General features: G+C 36.4%; 2 protein-coding genes across 4 annotated transcripts; one reads left to right on the plus strand and one right to left on the minus strand.

Annotated features, from left to right (window-relative positions):
• Positions 1-709: 709 nt before the first annotated feature.
• LOC125479511 (60S ribosomal protein L12) lies at positions 710-3,378 on the minus strand. 3 transcript variants are annotated; one of them, XM_048588934.1, is made up of 2 exons: positions 2,782-3,378; positions 710-934 (listed from the first exon to the last, which is right to left on the minus strand). In XM_048588934.1, the coding sequence occupies exon 1, from the start codon at positions 3,292-3,294 to the stop codon at positions 2,794-2,796; it is 501 nt and encodes a 166-aa protein (XP_048444891.1). In that variant the 5' UTR covers positions 3,295-3,378; the 3' UTR covers positions 710-934; positions 2,782-2,793. The 3 variants fall into 3 exon arrangements, with proteins under 3 accessions (XP_048444891.1, XP_048444890.1, XP_048444889.1); XM_048588933.1 differs by lacking the exon at positions 710-934 and adding an exon at positions 1,391-1,497; XM_048588932.1 differs by lacking the exon at positions 710-934 and adding an exon at positions 1,514-1,698 and having other exon boundaries at positions 2,782-3,377.
• A 795-nt stretch (positions 3,379-4,173) lies between these two features.
• Positions 4,174-6,057, plus strand: LOC125479510 (F-box protein At4g35733-like). Its single transcript, XM_048588922.1, has 2 exons — positions 4,174-4,303; positions 4,619-6,057. Exons 1-2 carry the CDS (start codon positions 4,287-4,289, stop codon positions 5,865-5,867), a joined length of 1,266 nt encoding a protein of 421 aa, XP_048444879.1. The 5' UTR covers positions 4,174-4,286; the 3' UTR covers positions 5,868-6,057.
• Positions 6,058-20,224: the final 14,167 nt, after the last annotated feature.

Consider the following 20,224-nt stretch of genomic DNA (forward strand, 5'->3'; position numbering starts at 1 on the left):
TAACATAACATCATCATAGCTTCTAAGCAAATATGAAGCGAAATCGTAGGTTTTGATGTCGAAGTTTGTATGTTTTTGTGGTGTGGGGAAGATTTTAGCTAAACGGATGCCTCTCTTTCTCCTTTTGGTTTTTAAGGTTGAGAAAGAGAGAGGAGGCTGGGAAGGGATTTCAAGAGATTTGAGAATTGGGGTTTTTGAGTGGATTTAGATTTGAGCGGGTTTGGGGGTTTATATACGTTTGTGTTTTGGTAAAATGGCCATGCTCTTAATTAAACCAAAAGCCCAACTTTAGCAGCAGAATTCTAAATGAGAATCTACAATCCTTTTTTTCTTCCTATTATTCGGGTAGGGACATAAAATCGCCTTCGGCCAAATTGATTCCTAATCATGAATTAGTAGAATTTCGTTTTGACTGCCTTATCTAGAAGGTTCGACCAAAATAAGCGAACTTTTCTATATGAGAAGGTATGTTTTAGGTTGGGAAATGACTTCAAAGCACGTTTTCCGCTCCTTATAAACAACCTTGTTTATTTTTGTTCGTTGATTTTCATTTTACTTGAAATTTGAGAAAGGTCCACTCAATAAAATCAACATATGATTTTCAGAGGTAAGGCTTGATTTTACGTATCGGACACATACGTATCCATGCAAACAAGTATTGTTTCATTATCCAATACTCCGAATCCCACCCAAAAAAACAAAAACGAGATTCTAGTGCAAAGTGCACATTTGAAGAATTACCATACCAAAAACATGAATAATCCAACCATTGTCTGTGGAAGTCTTATCAACTTGGATGCATAACTAGAACTAAAAGGAGAAACCACATTGCCAATGAAAGTCTAATCTAATCAACTTGGATACATAGCTAGACAAAGCACCTTTAGTCTTTTTTTCTGTTGCCGACTGCTCGTTCAACTTGAGTCTCCCAAATCTACAGTCGCAAAATGCATCTTATTAGCAAAATTGTTCAAAGGGAAGATATGTTTTACTGGTGCAAGATACATTCAGCTCTTTTGTTTTTGCAGTTTCTTGAGCTCGTTGTAACTTGCAACCCTTGTAAAGATAGGCATTTCCAAGTTTTCCAAGGCCATTTCAAGGAGGGGAACCTCCATATTGGTATCTGACTCGTAAGATCCCACAAAACCTCCAGTTTTTTCATGAGTTTTCAATTCAATCTATATATTTAAAGATATCAAAGCAAGAGCAAAACCAAGTGAAAACTTATACATATCTGCTAATTATTTATATGGGATTTAACCTTAACATCTCTCTGCATTACTTTTTGCTTTATTAGTAAAACTCCTCCAGCTCCATATGGTAGACCAGGTGCCGGACATAACTCAAGAGAGCGAGAAGGGATCATTCATATCTTTATGGTTTGAATCAATACAAATATGGAGGTTGCCCTCCTTGAAAATGACATTATAAAACATCGAAATAACTCTATCTTTACCAGGGTTGCAACTTACAATGACCTTGAACGAGTTCAAGAAACTGCAAAAACAAAAAAAAAAACAGAATGTATGTGAAGCTGCATTGCATACCTACACCATTAAACATGTCTTCCCCTTGAATCAATTTTACTAATAATATACATTTTGACATTGTAGATTTAGGAGACTCATGTTGAACGAGCAGCCGACAATTTAGGAGACCCATTGTCTTGTGTATTCTCTCAACAGCACTCCAAACATGCTACCAGATGAAAAAATAAAATAAAATAAAAAAACAACATCAAATTAAGGTTATCACATCGTAAGTGGGACAGTCTAAACTAAATTTGAACTTAAAACCGACAAAGGTAACAAGGATTCTAGGTGCGAAATGAACACCACAACACAGTATAAGTACTTCAAAGACATAGACAATGCTTCAAGAGGTGCTTTGCAATACTGTACAAGACAAAGCTTTCAGAAATGAACTTTAATATATACAGTAAATATTTAACAAAAAACAGAAATCATGGAAAAATAGGTAGGGAAATGACAAGTTGCACTTGAACTAATCAATCGTGCAGTGTTTTAGTTTAAAATACAACTGGGGGTGTAGAGAAGAGGGTTTTAAAAAATATGTACGAAAAATCTCAATGAGAGGTTCAAACAAAACATGTGAAAGCACAGTTGACAAAGAACAACACAAAGTAAGACTTAACTACGACTATAGAGGAAGGATCAGTAACTAGAAAATATACCAGATTCTAAATCTTCGATTAAAAAAAGTGAAGGTTCATTTCCTCGACCTACAAAAGCTTTCATATACTCCGACCAAGGTTATGAAAATTCAATAACAGATTGAACACAAAAGGATGATATAGTGAAACACTAGCCCATTTTCTCAGCTCAACTCTCAACTGCCAAACCCAGTTTCATGTTTCATCTCACTTACATCTGCTTTTGCAGCAGCAAACTCTTAAAATATGATTTAATCCAAATAAAACCCACATATGATTTCTTAAGCCGATAAACATTTACCAAAAGTAACATAATTTGCATTCAACAGATGAACATTCATATGGAAATCCAAAATAAAAGCGAATAAATCAAAGCATTATAACTACCAAAACACAAAAGCCAATGTACTTCCGAATCCTAACAACATCATAATCAACATACCCAACATGCTAAAAATGAGATCCAAAATCTTGCAACTCATCTAAATTACCAAACGAGTGATTAACGATCTGACCAATGTACTCAAAATTAATCCCCAAATTATCCGAAATGACATACACTTCAAAACAAAATTTTAATTCAGCTAAAGAAAAAGAAAGAGCCTCACTGCAGCAGCAGCTCAATCGAGAGGGATTTCCACATCGCCATCGGCGATCTCCTGTTGCAAATCCTTGGGGTCCTTGCCGTCGACCGTGCAGCCCACTGAGACGCAGGTGCCTAGAATCTCCTTCACCGTGCCGGCGAGCTCCTTGGCCATGGATCTGTTCCTCATGACCTTGGCGATCTCAATGACGTCATCCAGTGAGATGTTGCCGCTGTGCTTGATGTTCTTGGTTTTCTTGCGATCGCGCTCGGGCTCCTTCAAGGCCTTGATGACAAGCGCCGCCGCAGACGGCACAACCGAAACCTTGGCCTGCCTGTTCTGGACGGTGAGCTTGACGGTGACGCGGAGGCCCTTCCAGTCCTTGGCGGTCTCCTTGGCGATGTCTTCTCCGATCTTCTTTGGGGAGAGACCGAGAGGGCCGATCTTCGGGGCGAGAGAACTGGCGGCTCCTACCTCACCGCCGGTGACTCGGACGTAGACGTCGACGACCTGTGAGGGATCGAACTTTGGCGGCATTGTAGCTGATGGTGGCGAAGGACAGAGAGTGAAAAGCTAGGGTTTCCAACAGAGGCGACAGACGGAGTGTGGGAAATTCTGTGAATTATATGCTAGGGTTTTGCGGGGATGGATATTGTAAACTCTCGGAAATGACCTTGATATTTGCGGAGTTTTACAAAGAGGTTTTTGTGTGCGAATTTGGGCTTTTGCTGCGACGGTTCGAGGATAAATTTGTCTTTAGGATATGGGCCTTCTTTGTTCGTGGTATTTTGTCACAACACTAAGATTTAGTGGTATTTTTTTTTAGTTGATTCATAGAGTCTCTCAACATAAATTCTCACGCGCCTTTGTGTAGGATATCATTGTATCAAAATCATAGCTCGTCAAGCTTATTGAGTCAAAAAACATGTTGCGTTACATTTTGCTATCAGTCATGTTTTCAACCCTAAAGCAACCAAGGAGCAATCAAGTATGTCCTTTGGCTTGAATTGAACCGTGCCGCGAGAAGTCACTTGTTCACTTACTTTAGAGAGGCACATAAAATATGTTCATCAACGTAGTTTGTTCAAAGTCGTAAGTAATGGTTGGAGAAAAAACCAGTTCGAGATTCAAAGTTAAGTGTTTATTCCTAAAGGAAGAAAGTGGAAAGATACTAAGGAGAGGAATATAATCCCTTGATTTTAGTGATCACCAACAATGTATCTTTTGTTCAAAATGTACGACATTAAACAAATGTTACCGTCATGCACAATACTTTTTTTTCAAGTCTATATACGATTTTTTTCAACCTCTAATACAGATAAAGAACTCGCATATATTGTATGAGGGCCAATCAATTTGGCCCACAACTGTTGAAGTCCACAACGCAAACCCCAAATATGTGTTTGCCCTAATGATAAACCCTAATTTCATTTCCCTCCAATAGGCTCTCACTTTACTTCCCTCACTCACTCTATAATCCCTCTCATCGGTAAATTCTCTCTGATTCGTAACTGTCATCCAACCAAAACATGAACGAAGACAATGGGTAATGTTGCTTTCTCTCTCTTCTTCAGCTTTATTGATTGCTTGATGTGATTTTATATTATTATTATTAATCTTCCTCTTGTTGTGAATAACCTGCTGAGTGCAAGAATGCTCCAGATTGATTTCTGGCTTTTGAGTTTTTATATGGATGTTTACACAAAACAAAAAAATAAAAATAAAGTACATGTATGTGTATGGAGGATCGAGAGTTCCTCACATATGCGCGCACACACTCATATAGCAGGCCTTTTCTTTCCTTCTTCTTCCCTTGTTCTTGTTGGTTGCTTCTTACTTGTATTGTCATGTACTGATTTAGGGCTTACAAGAAGCCTTGTCATACTGACAAGGCTGTTAGCATCATCAATGGCAGTGGCTGTCCATCGAAATGGGCAAGTCTTCCAGTAAGCTTTGATGTTCTGGATAAGCTGGTGGAACCCATTGACCATGTTCGTTTTGCTGCCGTTTGCAAGGGCTGGTGTCTTGTTTCGAAAGAGTATAATCAAACAACGGGACGCTGGCGTAAGGTACTTCCCATGCTCATGATCCCTACCAAATCTTCTCAAGAAGAGGATAATAGCGAGACCAACCAATGCATTGTGTACAGTGTTTATGAAGGACACATCTTCAACAATATTCAGCTATCGGTTTGTGATGGTCAAAAGTATTGTGGCTCTAGCCATGGTTGGTTGGCTGTGGTAGATCAAGGACTAGATTACCTTTACGTAACTCTCATGGACCCTTTCAGAAAATATGTGGCGCCCATTAATCTTTCTGGCATTGATTATTATGACTTAAACCCTGATCAAGAAGATAACTACATGACTGAAGATCGGTATATGAATTACCTTCCAAAGGTTATCTTGTCTGCCGATCCATATTTGAAACCGAAGGATTATTGGGTTGTTCTATTTTACCAAACGAATTTGAGGTTGTGTTTCCATAAAGCAGGACAGACATATTGGTCCTGTTGCAAATTTAAGGAAATAACGTGTATTTCTGATGCTGTATTTTATAAGGGCCAGGTATATACAGTTGGAACTCGGGGAAAAATTGTGTTATTCGATATCAAGAGCAAAATTAAGCATCCACGGGTTCCAAAAGCCACACGGCTTACAGGCTCAGTGTTTGAAAGGTCTGCACGTAAGGCATATCTTGTGGAATCAACCGAGGGAGACTTGTGGCATGTTCGAAGAACTGTGAAACGAAAGGAAGGTTGTGATGGAACTTTGACTGATAGCTTCCAGGTTTACAAGGTGGTGTTTGATAAGAAAGACAGATCCATAGTGGAGCAGGTTGAGGTCAAAAGCATTGGAGATGAGGCTTTGTTTGTTGGTGACAATCATTCGATGTCTTTCTTGGCTTCAAACTTTGCTGGGTGCCAGCCTAATTCCATATATTACACATGTGATCTTCTGCATTTTCAACATCCTGAGCGCAGGCCATTTGATATGGCTGTCTACAATTTAGAGAACGAAACCATTACACCATTTTACTCTCTGACTTCTTGGCAGAAAGGCAACCCGCGCGCAGCTTGGATTTGTCCACAGTTTAATGGACTCTGCTAGGCGTAAGCTACTCTTCTATTTGCCTTTCATATTTTGCCGTTGTTACTCTCCGTTCAGCCATTTTGTGATCAACAACCTCAAATTAAGGAAGGGTAACTCTCTTTATCTCGCATCGGAGTTTTATGAGTTTTCATCAGTACTTGATAATTACTCAGTGTACTTTTGTCTATTGGATATTAGCCTTGATCGTTAATCTATTAGGTACGTGCACTTGCAATCTAATTCAGTATTTTCTAATCGTTTGAAGAATTTTGCTGCATTAGAATGTTTTGAAATTTCAGTTGAGCACTCCTCGTTCATCTTGAAATTAAAACTAGAACAAATTTCGGTCTTATTACCGAACCTCACCTTAGTTGAAAGTTTTCTTGGTTGATTTGATGTCATTCCACATAGGACAGACTTTTTTGTACTTTTTTCAATCAAAAAGTGAACTCATCCGCAAGAGTACACACTCACATCAGTGTTAGAAACCTGGTGCTGCTGATTTTCTAGTTGTAAATCTACAACTGTTAGCATGTCTACATAAATATCTGAGATTACAACTATCTCGGCTCTACATTTGTTGCGACTATCTTGATTTCGCAGCTGTTGTCACTACCTTAATTATCTTGGTCTTCCGCGATTATCTTTAGCTTAAATTGGGTTATCGTGTCAAGGAACTTATAGTTCCAGTGATTAAGTGCATTTTGCGCTTACATCCGTAGTTCTTTGTTTAATTTATTCTCCTTGGTCACTACTTGTATCGAAGTCCTTTCAACTCCAAAGGAATCATTTAATTGAATTTTAAAAGAGTCATCTTTCAATGTGGGACATTGGGACTTGATCGTATTGGGGTCATTTCAATTGCCAAAAACATATTCAAAGGAAAATAATTGCGGGTAAAGGAGCTTGGAAGCTATAAGTTACAATTTATTTTATTTTCTTGGCTCTTTGTCATCTTGTAAATATGTCAAAATTATCTACTTTTCTAGGTCATCCCTAAAAGATAAATTTTGTAATTCAATGTTTAAGGGAAAAATATGGTTCATCTATTCATTAGATAATTGTTGAATGACTAAACGATATCATATTTACCGCTTAATTATCTTTACAATCTTTGTTTTTTAGTTTAAATTGAGTTACATTAGCAAATGGCTTATAACTCAAGTAGCTAATAGCAAAATTCGCTCTAATATCCAAGATCAGGAGAAAAGAGAAATAGATTATCTTGATCATTGTGACTCCAAAATGAATCATTTTATAACATTGTTTAAAACAAGTCATTTTTAACGAAGGGGAATTTCCGCATTCATTTTCTTTCTTTGAACGCCTTTGTTTATGTTTGGCCTCTTAATTGTGCACAATGACAATATGAGTGTACGTAAATCATTTACCTTTTTAAGAGTGTTGGGAGCTAATAATATTGGGGTCATTTCAATTGCCAAAAACATAACTTTCAAAGGAAAATAATGGTGCGTAGACAAAAGAACTTCAAAGTTGCAAGTTACAACCCCACTTAAGGAAATCACCCTCCTATCACTCTCAAATAGCATTACCTATCAATCCAAAGGTCCACAACTCACATCAAAACTTTATGCTTATGAAAGTGAAACCCTAGTTGTAAGGCTTATCTCACCCTTTCCCCTTCCATGCCTTTTAGTAGACATAGACTTTCAAACATCTTGTTAACTGATAATATAGCATGACCACACCATCTCATAAGCAAGGTTCTAAAAAACGTTAGACGCTAGTCGGACGGCGAGCAGGGGCCTAGCGCCTAGGCGGGGTCTAGGCAGGTGCCCAGGTGGATTTTATATATATTATAAAATATGAGCATATTTGTAAAATTTTTAGGGTTTTTTATGTTAGTTTTATAACATTGACTCAACCCACATATTTTAATTATTATTGGACTTTGCTTCTTTTCTTGATCAAGATTGGGCTTTGCTTTTCATTTCATAAACAACCTTATTGTTGTGAATAATGTGGATGGCCCACATAAATAATTTGTTACTATTTATGCACAGTATTTTCACTATTTATTTGTGAAAAATTTGAAAAGTGAATAGTGTTCTCTTTGCTTATAAAATGAATGAGAGATGAAGAAGAGAGAAAAGAAAGGAAGAGGAGAGGAGATAATAGAGAGAGTTATTTTTGCACTCCTATTATTTTATATAATGAAAGCACCAATACTGCCCGAGGACATACTCCAGTCACACTGACTGTAGAGGAACCTCGTAAATTTTGTGTCTTGTTTCTTTTATTCCACTGCACACACCATTGATTTTACAACACATTATCAACACGAGAAGCTCTCATGTCAGTGGAAAGCATAACACCATAAATTCGGACAAACAAAGGTACAACAAAACAAGCAAAGGTATGTCCATTTTTCGTCTCTCCCACCGCGCAAGAAGCACCCCACCAAATTTCGGTGAGAATTGAAATTTACAACGACCTGTAGTCATCACGAGATAAGAAAACTTGTACCTGACAACTGGTTTCCAGAGATCCAGAAGAATCTCATCAGACTTGGAAACCTAGATCGCGTCATTTTCGACGAATCTCGAGAACTCCTATGAATACTCGGTTGTCTGAGATGGTGATGGTAGGACTAACTCTACACAGGCCTCCCTCTCTTGTACCTCCATCAACTCCGCTATCATCTATGTCCCTATAGGGAAGTTCTTGCTTTGCGATGCCATGTTCTCTAGGTCATGCAAGAACAACACCAGTCTCTAGTAGCCTTATTGGATTGAATTGGTTATGTGTGACCTCCACAACAACCCAGATGGTCTTGGGTTTGAGACTGGTAAAGACAGAGAACGAAGAAAAAGGAAGGAGAGATTATGGAATGATGTTTTCAGGCACCGTGTGAAAAGGATTGGTAAAGTGGAATTTTTGGTGTATAATACTGACATGCACTAAAAGTTTATGAAATATGTATGGCACCACAAGGACAATAATAATAAAAAAATAAAAAAAAGGAGATGGTGCATCATCAAGTGATAAGGGAAAAGAACTGATGAGCATGAAAAAAAATAAAAAATAAAAAAGGTAAAAGGCAAAGGAATTGTACAACATGTGAGAAAATGTTTTGAAACTTGGTGCCGACAGAAAAAAAAAATTTAATTAACAAATAAAAAGGACAAAAAGAAGTGGCAAAATAAAAGGTTTTAATACTTTTTATTTATGTGAATAGTGTTAACTTAAAACACTTTCACAAGTTTTATTTACTTTAAAGCAATTTATTTATCAGGAACGGTTTTACCGACTACTACTTTAAGTTTTAATTTATGTGAATGGTGTTGAATTAAAGCCCTTATCACAAACTTTATTTACTTAAATGCAATTTATGCATTATGGCTGGAATTACCGCCTATTGCTTTAATTTACGTATTGTACTTATCTTTTGTTACGATGAGTATCTACAGGACCTAAAGTTCCTTGATCAGATCAGAACCTGCAGTTTCTTGATCTTCATCATATAAAATGATTGGACCCGAAGTTCCATCGTACAAAAAGATCGGGCATGAAGTCCCTTGATCCTCAAGATCAGGACATAAAGTTCCTTGATGAGTACAGTAATTTTAAAGTGCCGCAGTGCCTCAACTTAATTGTAATAAAAGTCATAAGAGTCTCAGTCTAGAGACTATTAAATAAGGACCAGAAGTTCCTTATATCCATACTCAAAATGGTTTAGCAGAAATATTTATTAAGCGGATGAAATTGATTACCCGCGCTCTGCTCATGAAAATGAAATTACTAAGCTTCTACATGGGGACATGTCATTTTACATGATGCAATATTAATTCGGTTGAGACCTGTTGCCAACCATCAATATTTCTCAGTACAACTCGTGTTTGGACACCAGCCAAACATTACACATTTACGAGTTTTTGGTTGTGCTATACATGTGCCTGTTGTACTACCATAACATACTAAAATAAGGCATCAATACAAACTGAGAATTTATGTTGAATTTGATTCACCATCTATCATTCAACATTTGAAACCCTTGATTGGGGATATGTTTACTGCGTGGTTTGCGGACTATCATTTTGATAAGACAATTTTCTCACCATTAGGGGGAGAAAATAACATTGTTTCAGAAAAACGATGAGAAAATATCATTCCAAAAGAATGATGAGAAAAGACCGTTCCAGAAGAACGAAGAGAATTTGCCTTATTTGATTCATGAAGCAATCAATATAAAAACGAAGTGAGAATAATTGAATGATGCAACGATATACAAATCAAATGCTAGATGCATTTAATGATGCAACGAAAGTGATGAAATTACATATACTTGCTGCAAATGTGCCTACAAGAATTGATGTCCCTGTTGGACAAAAATAATGATGCAGTAAATAATTTATCTGTTGCAGGCCTAAAGCGTGGCAGACCTTCAGACTCATAAGATTTAGTCATTTGAAAGAAGAAGAATATGATACTACTGAACAATTACATTCCCGAATCATAACTGTTGCATGCCAGAAGCATGACAATCGCCGTGTGGATATATGTCCCAGAAAGGATAATCCGCGGACATGGGAATGTTGATGTCTCATGCATGAAGCATGATAGACGTATAGGTTCCAATGACTCAACTCCCGAAGTGAAGATTAAAATCCAAGCTCTATAACGCTCTAAATGAGCTTTATGACTATCCTAGAAGAGATAGTGTAATGCCCTTGAAGAGGCAATGGATATCCAAAGAAATGAAAAGCTTTTATGCATGCGCATGCACATGAGAATATGGGATCACCGATTGATGATAACCAATAGTAATTTTGGTTTTTATAAGTAGCTACTAAATTCATCAATGAGTTGTGTTGATATTAAGTCACGTTCTTTTTCTGTCAACAAAATTATTGGTCAAAATAGAAAAAAGCAATTCCTTTACAATTTTGTAAGAACGTGGAAAAATAGACTTACATACTTGAATACAATACAAATAGCCAAAAGATGTTGAACCTAGAAGGTTACATATGGGCATTTGTAATACCGTGAAATACACTCACATTATATGACGCAAGGTTATAAATGAGTTCATATGAATGGAGAATTATATACGAAGGGTTGTGAGCCACCCACATCATATCTCCATAAGTAAATCCCTCAAGTATACATAGAAGCAAATTGCTCTGTATAAATCTCAAAGGAAAATGTGTCATGAAATGTAGAAAATCCCTGAAGGATTCAAATTGCATGAAGTAAGCCCCCGAAGGGTAAATCATAAAATATGTACTTAATACCAATGAATGGTATAAATTGCCTTAGTGAGTACTATCATTATGATATTGTTGCAACATACTAAAATCTCTTGTAAGAGTTAATGACATTAAATTACAACTCCTGAAAAGTCAAGAAAAATTATAAAGTGTTGAGAGAAATATTGTCTCGAATTACAGATCGAACAATATGCCAACACGAATCTTATCCATGATGTTTATGATATTAAAGAATCATATGGATTGAAAATTATGAGTTGAATACTCAAATGATGTAGACACTAAGAATGATCATTTATCTTCGTAAAGGTAAAGATAAATTGATATTTGGTCCAGAAGTACCACATTTTAATGAAGTATATGCTTTATTGTATTTGGCACAATACATTGAATGAAATAAAGCTTATCTATTAATATCTCTGAGAAATTACAGATATGTGCATACACATGATTTAAAACAAACAAACAGGAAGAAGCCTTCACAAAGGTTGCTTATGTGAAGCCTCAATACTAGGCAATACCCCAGAAGGGGGAGGCACTGGAGATTGATCATGTGGCACCCTAGTACTTGACAAAACACCAGAAGGGGAAGACATCAGTTGCCTCCAGAATCTAGCAACGAACCTCTGGTAATCACTTTGAATCCAACTTTCAGATTCCTGTAGCTGGTCAAGATCTCTTTTCATGTTCGTCGAGTAATTATTTGCAAGCACGTGTAACACTCTATTCTCGTGCTTGAGCCCTCTGATCTCTTTGTTTAAAACTTGCCACCTCAGCCATCAATGATTCAACTTGGTGAGTTCGAGCAAGTAGGCGTTGGCCCATATTGGATACAGAGCCCGCACATTGAACACTGAGAGCCAAAGAATCTTGAACAGCCGACTTATCAGACCGTTTTGAAAGGATTCTGTTATTCTTTGGAGTGAGAAGATTCCTAACCACCACAGTAGCGGTTATGTTATTCTTCATCATAGAGTCCTCAACCGTAAGAGGACCATTAGAAGATAAGAAGGACGGGCGCCATATATTATCCTGACGCTGCTCGTTTGTATCACTCATAAGACTCAAATCTAAGCAAATATTAGATGGGCAAGCCATTTTCAGAAATGATGAAAGAAAAATGAGGTCAAATAAAATCTCAAAAATGCAAGAAAGGGAAATTTTCTACAGACAGCAACTTTCTGAACATACTCTTGAACACAATTGATGTCTCTATAAAAGAAGAAGCAATAGAGCCACTTATTCAAAGATCGAAGAGGCACCGCTCTCCGAATTTCAAAAGCCAGATTTTCCTGAATAAAGTTCGTTGGCATTTTTCAGACGCAATCTCAGCTTTTCCGAATATCGTGTGCAACTTTGTTAAAGATATCTAACAAAGTTGAAAACGCGTAAATCTTACTATTCTAATTACACTACAATTGATTACAAGAGTAAAGGCATAGCACCACTACTTGCTATTAAAAAATCTTTATATATGTCGAACTTCATTCTCCATTACAAGGCAGACTTACAAGAATACCTAATTCTTCCTCATCTCCAAGAATGCATCTTCAATAAAGCATTTCGAAATACTCAGTTTTCTTCCTCTCCGAGAATGCCTCTTCAAAACCAGTCACACCAGACCAAGATTATCTTATATCATCAGAGACAAGAGCAAGAGTATCTCATATCATGCAATCTCCTTGTCTTTTCCTTTGTCCTTATTCTCACCTGCAGGATAAGGGGAAAGAGAGCAATCAGTCGCCACATGGAATTAAGCTCATGATTTGGAACTGATTGCCCAGAACCTTTGCCTGGTTGCTTACCTTGCATTGCTCTCGAGTACTCTTCTTCAACTATTGATATAATGTTGGCTATTTACACTGAAACTGCCACGCATGGATGAGTCACCAAGAAGTGAAGGACCATTCAAATGCAAGGTTTGCATTCCACTCCTGCATCGGAGGACAAATACTACAAGAAAATATGCTAAACTTGCATAGGAAAAATATCACTTCTGCAAGGGGAACAGATAAGGCAAGTGAAAATGATATATTGAAACATGTGGAGACAAGCACAACAAAACATGTGCCAGTTCATCCTCGACAAAGCCTAAGATCACTTGTCACATGAAGCTCCTCATGGTCCAATTTCATTCAAGATCAAGCCTAGACGATCCTTGAAGAAATCATAAGTCCGATTCAAGATCAAGTGTCCACCACCCTTGAATCAAATTCAGCTCCAGATAAAAGTAGTAAATTCAGACATTTGGAGGAAGTCTAGCAGAAGACCCTTCAACCCATTTCAAGAACAAGCCTGTGGAAAGTTAACAACAAGTAAAACACCTCTTTCGGCAACTCTTCTCGCTAAGAGACTGAAGCAGAAGGATCAACGATCAGCCTAAATGATTTGAAATCAGGGGGAGCATCCAAAACAGATCAAGATTTTAACAAGTCAATCGAAGACTTGTGGCCATCCAAAGAGGAGTGTTATGAATAATGTGGATGACCCACATGAATAATTTGTTACTATTTATGCACAATATTTTCACTATTCATTTGTGGAAAATTTGTAAAGTGAATAATGTTCTTTTTGCTTATCAAATGAATGAGAGATGAAGAAGAGGTTCACAGAAGAGATTGTGAAAGAAGAAAGATGAGAGAAAATAGAGGAAGAAGAGAGGAGATAATAGAGAAAGTTATTTTTGTACTCCTATTATTTTATATAATGAAAGCACCAATGCTGCCCCGATGACGTACTCCAGTCACACTGATTGTAAAGGAACTTTGTAAATTTTGTGTCTTGTTTCTTTTATTCCACTGCACACCATCGATTTTACAACACTTATTTCTTTATATAAAAATAAATTTCTTATTCCTTAGTGACATAGACGTGGTAAATAGACAGCCACATCTATCTTTCCACAACTATCTTCCCACTTTAATTTCCTATCAGCCCGTGAAACACAAAATCCTATAAATCTTTCTCTCTCTTATTTCCTATCAGCCCATGAAACATAAAATCCCAGAAATCTCTCTCTCTCATTCTTTTTCCAGAAACCTTTAGCAAAGCAACCATGGCTATATTCAAATGCGGATGCAGATGGGAGTTTCGATGCAAATGCAAGAGTTAGAGTTGCAGATCCGATGAGAGTTCGAGACATCAATAGTTGCAGAGCCTTCAACGCTGGCAAGAATTTCAAACCGCCTTGAGCACAGCCTAGAGCGCCTAGATACCCACCGACTTTTGTAACGATTTCCCCCAAATCGGATTGGGAGACCTCCGCCGAACACCTAGGCACCGCCTAGGGCGATTTTTAGAACACTGCTCACAAGTAATAATTGGAGTTGAAGGGTGATAGTTTTATTTTATTTTATTTTTTTATAAAAATCAACAATATTTATTTAATAGCAAAATTAATAAAAAGAGTTTGAAAACTTTGAGTTTTAACCAAAAATCATGTTATAATTTTATTTAACAGTTAGTATAAAGCTCAATGCTAAATCAATCCAACTAATGGCCCAACCAAAATAATATCATTACTTGTCGATTTTACCCCTAACGTTTTAGGTTAAGTCAGTTTAGTTTTGTTCAGTCAGTTTAATTTTGCCCCTGTCAGAAAGCTAAAAAAGTTGAGGTCTACGAGGGTGTTGAATTTGAGTAGTCTAAGGGTGGTGCGTCATCACAGGGCGTCGTCACAGGAGAGGGTTTGTATTTCAATTTGGAGGGATGGAGGTTGATTCGGTGGAACTGGATTTGTCAAAGTGGGTGATTAGTTTGGATAATCATATCAGTGAGGAATCCGACGAGAAAATGCTTGAGAAACCACTGGTGATTGGGGGCTCCAGCAATGGATTCGCAATGGCAACAGAAACTGATTCCCCTTTTTAGCCATCCCCTCGATCAAATAAAACTTCCTATCCTCCTTTCTTTTCTTTTTTTCTTTTCCTCCCATGAGGACAAAAAAATTACTTTGGTAATGCAGGTGGAATCAAAGCCCCTTGTTGTTTTTCTCGCAGACAAAGAATCGCAGACCTTTCACCCTCCTCATCCAAAAAAACAAGAACAATTTTAACGAAAAACTCTCAGTACTGTTCATTTTAACGAAAATCATATTTTTACATTAAAAAATTAATCTTGATACTATTCACTTTACATTTTATTTTATCTTTATCGTTAAAAATCAAATTTTCTAATTTTTTTCACTAGTTTTTCTTAAAAAAAAAAAAAATTCCCTTGTTTTTTGGTTTTGCATTTTTGGACGCAGTGGGGTTGATAATGGATTGTGCGCCAGTGGCGTTGGTAGGTGAAGACTGGGTAATGGGGTGCTGTTTTCCTTTTTTTCTTTTTTTTTTTTCAGAGTTTTTATTTGGATAGTTAACAGTGTTATATTGAATCAATTGAGGGACAAGTGTAAATTTTGAGGGAAGCCAATGAGAGGCCACATATGATTTTCGATACAGAAGATCTGCACTCCTGATTTCTATTTGAGTAATTAGTTTGATTATTGTGTTGGAAATTGTAATGTTGTTCAAATTAAAAGTTAGGTTTGTAATATAAGTCTGGTGGTGGCATATGCTTTCTTTATTTACTCAACATGTTGTATGTTTCTACTTTATTCTCACTAAGGAAAAAAAATGGCACGTTGTTCGTATTTAGTATATTTTTAGTTTCTTAAATAATACTCGTATTCAGTTTTATAAATAATTCTTGTGTTCAGTTTTATAAATAGTACTCGTGTTCAGTTTCATAAATAGTTTTTATGTTTTGTTTCATAAATAGTTTTTGTGTTCAATTTCATAAATAGTACTCGTGTTCAGTTTCATAAATAGTTTTCGTGTTCAGTTTCATAAATAGTATCCGTATTCAGTTTCATAAATAGTTTTCTTGCTCAGTTTGATAAATAATTTTCGTGTTCAGTTTCATAATTAGTATCCGTGTTCAGTTTTATAAATAATTCTCATGTCCAGTTTCATAAATAGTTCTCGTGTTCAGTTTCATTTATAGTACTCGTATTCAGTTTCATAAATAGTGTAGTACTTGTGTTCAACTTAAGAAATTGTTAGTGTTCAGTTCCAGAAATAGTGATAGTATCCATGTTCAGTTCTAAAAATAATTAGTGTTCGATTTCAAAAATTGTTTAGTACCTGTGTTTAATTTCATAAATAGTCAATTTAAGAAATAGTATGAGACCTCGTATTTTAAAAATACCTGTTAAATAAAAAGAGTTTTATTGAGTTTCTTTTATATATTTATGGGTGAAATGCCAATTTAGTCCTTGAACTTTCACTCCAATGAAAATTAAGTTCCTGAATTATTTTTTTGGTAAAATAAGTCCTTAAATTCATTAAAAATTGCTAATTTCATCCCTATTATTATATTCAAAACTATTTTATCTAATTTTTTATCAACTTAAGTCATTTGACACACTTTAGAGTTTAATACTGTTATTTTCTCACCTATAAGCCCTTAATATTTCATATAGGTTGCAAATCTAATGTGTAATTTAACCTCCAAAGTTAACTTGCACTATTTCTTATGAAAAACTACCAATTTACTCTCCAAAGTTAATTCCATATGCTATTTCTTTATGAAAAACTACCAATCTACCCTCTAAGGTATATCATATGCAATTAACGTGACTTAAATTGACTGAAAATTGAATAAATTAGCTGTGAATATAATCTTCAAGATGTAATTGGTAGATTTTTATAATTCAATGATGATTTTTTTGAAAAAAAAATAGTTTAAGGACCTAGTTTTCACTAAGTGATAATTCATGGGCTAAATTAGCAGTTCATCCTCTATTTATATGTATCTCTGAAAGTATATATAAATAGATATACATATATTATAATCATTGCAATTTTTTTCAACGTAAACCCTATTATTTTCTATTAGTATCATAGTTTTGTGAGCAGTGTGGTATCTAACGTCTTGAGGTATATTCTTAGAGCAACTCTAGCATTGCAAAGGCCTCCTAGGGCAACTCACTATTGAATAGCCTCCAATGAACAGTAATTGTCTTTTGCATCTCCACCCCTAAACTGAATAGCCATGACAATAGGCAATAAAATATTAGTACTTTTTATTTTATAAAATAATACAAAATAATTTTATTTGTAATTTCGGATAAGATTTTAAATCGTTCTCGTTGCGCCATATATCATTATCCGAAAAGACAATTTTTGTGATAGATTTCAATAAGATATTTATCCAATGTCGTTGTGCCACATGTCATTACCTTTTCAGAACCGTTGAGGATAGATTTTCGATAAGATTTTTAACCAATCACGTCGCGCCACGTGTCACAATTTTTTTACAATCTTTAAGGATAGATTTCGATTAGATTTTTAACGAATAACAACATGTCACATGGCATTATCTACAACCTAATCATTTCTTTTTCCTCCATATAACTCACCATCCATCCTAAGAAATCACATACCAAAATCAAAATCTCTATCATTATTCATAGTTTCTGCTTCATTCTTACAATGTCTTCTTCAAGGATGTTGTGAGAAATCGATGAGCAAGAGAAAGAATTGTTTAAGCAAGGGGAAGAAATGTTCAATCTCCAGGTGAGCAAAAATGAGATGGAAGAAGAAGAGGATGAGGAGCGTATAAGGAGAAATGACGAAGCAAAAAGCCAAATAGCCACACATGCCCATCGAGTCATCCAAGCTGTGGCTCAGTTCTCCAGACCCAACAGTTCTGCAAACATTGAAAGAAGCAGGCAACGACGAGGTACATATCTATTGGACGATTATTTTGTATGTAACAGTGCATTCCCTAATACGTACTTTAGATATCGTTTTAGAATGGAACGACATTTGTTCAACAAAATCATGATTGCTGTTTGCAACCATGATTCTTACTTTGTGCAAGAAAATGATGTTTTTAGTGTTATGGGTCTTCTTCCTGAGCAAAAAATTATTGCTGCCTTGCGGATGCTTGCATATAAAGCATCTATATACCAAGTGGATGAGATAGCGAGGATGGGGAAATCAACCATTCTTGAGTCCCAGATAAGGTTTTGCTCCGCAATCGAATCTATCTACACCACATAATACCTCTGAGGACCTACTAAGATGGACTTGCAAAGGCTTCAGAAGAAGAATGAGATCGTCAAGATGCGAGGTTTTCCTAGGATGATTGGAAGCATCAACTGTACGCACTGAACCTGGAAAAACTATCCACGTGCATGGCAAAGAGCTTATGGGGACAGAAAATGAGCAAAAAGTATCATTTTGGAGGCAATGGCATTATTTGATACATGGATTTGGCACGCTTTTTTTGGTGTCACGGGGGCTCAAAATGACCTTAATGTCCTTACCCAATCCCCAGTGTTCAACGATATCCTGCAAGGAAATGCCCCAATAGTCACTTACTAGGTCAACGGACATAAGTACCACGGACCATACTACCTAGCAGACGGCATTTACCTAAGGTGGTCATCGTTTGTCAAAATAGTGCCACGTTCGCAAAGTGAAAAGGAAAAACACTTTGCAAGCTATCAAGAGGGGTGTAAGAAGGATGTGGAGCGTTGTTTTGGTATCCTCCAAGCTTGTTGGGCGATTGTTAGGGGTACTGCCAGAATGTTTGATTTAAAGTCGCTTCGATCCATCATGATGACGTGCATCATTCTTCACAACATGATTGTAGAAGATGAGTATGATTATGATGCTGTTGATGAATATGAGCCAGACACAATGAACAATTCCTTAACACAAATATATTGTGCTCATGACGCTACCAAAGAACACGTGCAACACGAGCCAGTACAAAGGGATGGACATTACAATGAAAGGCTCATTCAACGATATATTGCACTTCAGGACCCATATATGCACAATGTCTGGCAAATTGACTTGATAGAGCACCAGTGGGAATTGAAACAAGCTCAAGAAACTTAAGTTCATTTAGTGTGTTTGTTTTTATTTGGTTTGTTTATTTAATTTTATATGTCTTTTAAGTTCATTTAGTGAGTTTTTTTTTTATTTGGTGTGTTTGTAATTTTATTTGGTATGTTTATGTAATTTTATTTGGTGTGTTTATGCCCTTTGAATAAAGATTCTCTTAGTTTAAATAAAAATTACCAAATTAAATAAATATACTCCTAATTTAAATAAAGTACTAAATTCAATATATTGGAAACAACATAAAGTAAATAAATAAGAAATTACAACCCAAAGTGATTGGAAAATTATGGGCTCTGATTAAAAACAAATTCCCTAATCCCTCGTGAATGGAAAATCATCACCTAACGATTTTGTGGTGCTAGGACCATCTCCTATTGCTCTCGCTTCCCTTGCACGTCTCCTTCGCACCACGTCCGCTTTCTCCGAATTCCAAAAATATTTAGAATTCGGTGACTTCCTCTCTACAAGCTCCTTTATAATGTCACGATCTTGTTGAGCCCTTCTTTCTTCTTTAAGCTCTTCCCTTTCTTGCCTAAGTAGCTCTCTTTCTCTCTCATTAGCTTGAAATAATCTCTCAACAGCTGCAGCTTTTGTCTCCTCTCTAGCCTTATCAACCTTAAATTTAACCATTTCCCGTGCCAAAGTCAATTCACCTTGGCGAGTAAGTTCTTCCATATATTTTCCATAATCATTCTTGGAAGCACTCCCTGTTCTCTTTGAAGCCTTCTTACCTGGAAGCCTAATAGGATATCGGGTCAACCCTGACGCTTGTTCAAGGGGCGTTTCCGGCGTTTCTTCGATTTCGGTTTCATGAACATGCGAGTCATGAATGGGCGTAGAGTGTAAAGGGGTGATGTTCATGACAACATCTGGACCGATAGGCACAACTCTAAATTTAGGACAATCTTTGACAATATTCCAACATTCCCACCGGGTGAATGATTTGTTTTTGTTTTTGGTTTTGGCAATATACCAAGCTTGTGCTTGAAGTATCTACACAATGCGAGAGAAAAAATAATTATAATCAAAATAGCTAACAAATAAATAATACAAACAAATAATTATAATGTAAATTTGGGTATAGTACAAACAAATAAATAATATATTGTTACCTGATCCGCTAAATTGTCTTCACTTCGAAGATTAGCACTAGCTTGTGCCAAGGAGTCTCTCCAAAGACTAAACGATTGGCTGAGTTTTCTCCAACGACTGCACATCGATTCTTTGGTTCTTTTCCCACCTA

Source organism: the organism of the source record quoted next, unplaced genomic scaffold (assembly GCF_019419815.1).
Source record: "Pyrus x bretschneideri cultivar Hongxiangsu unplaced genomic scaffold, Pyrus_bretschneideri_v1 Contig29, whole genome shotgun sequence".
Lineage (NCBI taxonomy): Eukaryota > Viridiplantae > Streptophyta > Magnoliopsida > Rosales > Rosaceae > Pyrus > Pyrus x bretschneideri.